The 5,143-nt window shown below is 37.9% G+C and overlaps 1 protein-coding gene across 1 annotated transcript in view; it reads left to right on the forward strand.

Moving 5' to 3' along the window:
* Positions 1-5,143, forward strand: part of lama2 (laminin, alpha 2) — a 228,005-nt gene that overhangs the window by 143,168 nt on the left and 79,694 nt on the right. Inside the window, exon 28 of the mRNA XM_013910321.1 lies at positions 681-824. Within this exon, the coding sequence (XP_013765775.1) occupies positions 681-824 (144 nt within the window). The remainder of the gene's footprint in view (positions 1-680; positions 825-5,143) is intronic.

Here is a 5,143-nt window from a genome sequence, read left to right on the forward strand (position 1 = left end):
CCCCCCCCGCTCCCAAAAAAGAACTGTTGTTGATTATGATAAACAGCCCCCAATAGTGACATAATGATTTACTTTTAATGAAGAAATCCTAACGTGGTCCTCACTTCCTGACTATACCTTCCCACTCTTCCCTCCTCTGTCCTTTCTCACTAACCTGCAGGACTTTTTGACAGAACTCAACATTAATTGGATGATGTTGTGTTGACAGCACTGTAACTTTCCTTTGCAGAGGGAAGGCTTAATGCACAGCCCTGTCCACAATTCCATTTTAGACCAGTCGAGTCTCAGCTTATTTACTCACAATGTAAACAGCCGGTCCAGATTCTTATTGCCACCCCAGTGAAGCCAAGACACCAAATGCATTTCCTGGCAAGCATATAAACTAATCAGTTAAACTTTTTATGACATCTAAGAAGATATTAATCATTAAATTGCTGTAAACACATAACTAGGGCTACTTCTGGACTGCTACTTTTATCTGAAGGGTTTAGACTTTCAGCCGTGCTGACATGTTCTTGAGTGAGACACTAGATCCCAAGAGTACTATTAAGCTAAATGTGCTTTATAGCCTCAAGCAGAAAAGAGTCATTTAAAGTATTTCCTAAAGAAATGTTTTCATTTAAAGTATGCATAGAAAGACTGGCTCAAAGGTTGCTTTAATTTGCTGTGTCACATTTTAGGAAAATGTGGAGGGAGACTACTGCGATCACTGTAAGCCCGACACGTTTGGGTTATCCCTACGAAACCCGCTGGGCTGCAGCAGGTGTTACTGTTACGGATTGACCCACTTCTGCACAGAGGCGCAAGGACTTATCAGGATGTGGGTAAGTAAACGTATGTTTTTTGAAATGTTTAATGGATGAAAAGACAAAGAAAGTTTAATTTCAAGTCAACTCTGAAACATTTGGAGGATTTTGATAGCAGTGTTTTATTTTGTTCCCAAAAACTTTCTAAAAAATAAAGTAACCAACAAAAGCAAAATATTGCTGTATATTGCTCAAAATGCTGGTGATGTCTCTAGTGACTTTAAAGCTAATATTATGGTCTGTATCCTTGTTCACTTATGAGCTGTTTTGCCTGTAGTGTGTCAGAAAAGAGGACGTAGACAGTCGTTTTCTAAGCTGCCTATTTGATTTACACGCTGTCTACACTAGCTTACTTGCTGAGATAACTCATTTGGCAGCCAGCTGCCTGCAACTGACTCTGCATTATACGAGCGTTGCCAAGTAGACTCCATGTCCTTTGCTCATTATGTACAGATGATCTGCAGCTTTTATGAACATTTAATCTTAGCAGATTTGATTGCACCTAATTTTGCTCAGTGAAAAACCAAACATAGTTTTTTTTTGCCAGTAATCATAAGCATTGTTTAATGATTTTCTCCTGTACTGCAGATGGAATTAACAATGTTATAAAAAGACAGACACCTCCAGTGATTAAACAAGGTTAAGGGCTTTTATAGTAGCTCTGATAGCTGTGTCTTTTTGAAGACTCTGGATGCTGCATTGTTTGATGCACTTACGAAAAGTGGGTATCAATACAAGAGATAACAATTACAACCTGATGAGGGCAAAACAGAAAAGCCATGGACCAACAAAAGCCGTGTGGTGTTCACTACAAAAGTTTCACCTCACATTGGTTTGCAGAAACAAGAAGTCCTGCAGTTGCAAATCCCTCTGCTGCCCACAAACAGGGCTGTTCACAGGCTATTAAATGAGTTAATAGGTGTCTGTAGGTTCTCAGTCACAGGAGACTTAAATGTTTGAGTTGAAGCCATCTGGACTTCTTGAGGTTCTCGAAGATGTTTCACATCACACCTGAAACTTCTTCAGTTCTGGCAGCTGATACAGAGATATGTGAGCAGTTAGGATCACATGGGTCAAGATTTGAGTGTGCGTTCAATGATGGTTGTTCCAGGTGAGCATAGATGTCTTGTTGTACTCCTCTCTTAACCGTCTGTCTTCTTTGACCAAAATGTCAACACCTGTATCCTCAAAGGAATGTCCCTTCTCTTTTGAGAGCAGATATTCACTTAGTATTCACAGATTTGCCTCTCTGGGTAAACTTTGTGTTGTTATTGCAACCTGTGTAGCAAGTATTGAGTTATTAAATTAGCAAGCTACCTAAAGACTAACATTGGGATTCATAGCTGTTAATGTGTCTAAAATGTATGAAGTTGTTTTAACAATGAAAAGATGAGATTTCCTACACTGTCAACATAATCAAGGAACTTTTCCTGCTGTTCAGTCATCCATTGTACATGTTTTAGAGAACATAAACATAGGCGTGAAAATGACATGTAGCAACTTGAAGTCAAAAAGAGAGGTCTGAAAGATTTAGAAAGACACTCAGGAAGTTTACAATCAGTTGTTGAGGAAAGAGTGTTTTGAATAAGGCCCCTTTATTGTAGAAATGGTTGCAATCAGCAATAAACTGCCGTTTCCGTGGTAACCCGTAGAGTTTTAGGAGGGTGGCGAGAGGCCTCATTTGAACAACAACCATTCACTTCATTTATTGTTGACTGGGTGGACAGACAGAAAGAGAGAAAAAAATGGAGAGTTTATTGGAAAGAGGGAGATTTTTTCTGAACCACTGAATCGTGAGATTACACTGAGTGAAGTGGGATATATACACACACACTATGAGTGGACACTATGCACACACACACTATGCAAACACAGTACACATGCATTAATTCACACTCTTGAAAACTCACACTACATCGGATTACATAGAGGTTTTACGTACATACAACTTGCTGCACACAACTTTTTTTGAGGAAACGAAGTGTTAGATGGGTGAATATTTAATGAAGATTTGCACCAGCATAAAACTGTAAAAGCTTTTACCTTTATGTGGAATTTCCCTTATCTGTGGGAAAACTAGGAATATTAAAGCACCAGATAGAAGAAAGAAAACATTGTAAATATCTGAAAAAACAAAAGCATGCATGCTTGCTTTAAGTCTGTAGGTAAACTGTAAAGATAATGCATTGATTATATATATTATATACAAACTTTGTGATTTTTAAAGAGGTCTTGAACACGGGTCTTTTTTACAAAAGTTTTCCTTTAGACATGAGATGCCTTTTCACTCATTTTCAGTCCAGTCCTTGGAACGTTGTTTGACTGTAAAGCCACTTGATGCTCAAGGGATCAACAACTGTTGTGGCTAGCTGTAACAGGCATCTTAAAAAACTTTTACTAGCAGCCTTTTGCTAAAACATGCCTAAGATAGCACAGTTTGGCAGGCATAAAAACACATTTCTGCACCAACAAAGGTGATTCCCAAAGAGCTGTTAGATGAAAACTTGGCATATTGCCACACGGTATGCAGTCTCCTTAAAAATGTGACAAAACTGGACAAAAAAAGAGGACAAAAGAAGAAGCAGACCTAAAAAACTGCCACGGGTGCTGACGCAGACGTGTGAAGTGGTGAGGAGTGTGGACCCAAGTGCAGGCACTGATGACTGAGTAGCTGTGAGTGAGTTTTATTTACAGCGGGGGAACGAAATGCAAACAAAGGCAGAGCATCTTAAAGTCATGAACTTGGGAAATAGAAAGAAATTTAGCAGAGACACAGGACCTGAGATATACATCTGGTCCTTCAGTTGATCCACTGTTGATCTAGAAGCTATTCTTAGGAAGGAAAGCTGAGATACAAGAACTGGGCAGAAAATCGGTGGCAGCAGGTCTTGTAAAGTGATGAATCCAAATTTTACATTTTTGGTTCAAATCATTGTATATATGCGGAAGGACATGAGAGAGGTACAACAGTGAGTGTCTACAGCGATCTGTAATACCCTGTCATGCTTCGGCCTGCATTTCAGGCAATGGAGTCAGGGTTTTTGTCAAAATTGATAGAATCATGAATGCAGAAAAGTGCCGTCAGAGTTGTTGGTACCATTGGCAGTTATCCCAAACACTCTGCCAATACAGCAAAACCCTACCTGGATAGAAAAAGACATAATGGAACACAATCAGTCATGGATTGGCCTCCCTAGAGCCTAACCCTAACCCCTAACTGAGACTGGAGCAGAAGGTAGTCAACCTTCCAAGAAGAGCTTTGAATTTCCTTCAAGAAGCGTGGCGAACTATTCCTGAAGACTACTTACCAAACATAGCTAGAATTGGACAAACTCAGTTTATATAGTGCTTTAATACAATATTTAAATTTATGTTTGCACGTGTTTCAATAAATTTCTCATTTTCCTAGCAAAATCTAAAGAAATGAGGGGTGGCTCAAAACTTTCACATGATTATACATATTGTAATATAGATAAACTGCTACCTGTGACATGCTGGCATTATGGTTTGGCCTGCCTCATTCGCCGTGACACACTAAACACTCACATTAGAGCATTAAAAAGAAAAACATTCTTAATGATACGCTGTTACTTAAACAGATATATGAAGGCAGCAGTTTAATGTGTTTTAATATCTGATGAGGTGTATATTTACAGATTGTTCAATGACAGTACGAAACTGTATTTTTTACCATTAATTTGATTTCTATTTAGATTTTTGTTAGAAATCCATTACTCTATATTAATGTATGCCATAGTAATATGTAATAATAACTTATGAGTAACAGTTAAGTAAGAAGCGAGCAGTTTCCCATTTCATGTGTGACTACCTCACTTATACAGGCAATATTCCTAGTATATCCATGCTTTAGTAACTTAATAGATTCCAGACAATCTGTGCACCACACCAAAAAAACCCTTCCATAATGCCTCAATATTATTCACGCAATATCCACATATCAACACTTCTGGACAGATGGATCTTTTTTTAAAGTGTTTCACTGAACCACAAACCACAGTCAATAATAAACTGTGATATTATTCGAGTAGTATTGAAATATATACACATAAAATGAGAGCTGGAGAGAATGGAAATGAAAGGGGTAGTTTTTCTCCAGACTGCTTGTAATAACTGAAATATTATATCAAAGAGAAAGCTTGGCACATCAGATTTAAATTATATCTAGAATGTAAAGGAACAAAGTTTGATCACTAAGAGAAGAGATTTTAAAATTATCAATTTACTGAAGAAAGAAACAAACACTTCCTTCACTCATTAACAACCCACAGGAAAAAAGGAGATTTCTTCTGTATTGTTAGTGGGTTGTTTTTTTTTTT

The sequence above is a fragment of the Pundamilia nyererei genome, unplaced genomic scaffold (assembly GCF_000239375.1).
Source record: "Pundamilia nyererei isolate P.nyererei 1_Seehausen unplaced genomic scaffold, PunNye1.0 scaffold00041, whole genome shotgun sequence".
In the NCBI taxonomy this organism is placed as follows: Eukaryota; Metazoa; Chordata; class Actinopteri; order Cichliformes; family Cichlidae; genus Pundamilia; species Pundamilia nyererei.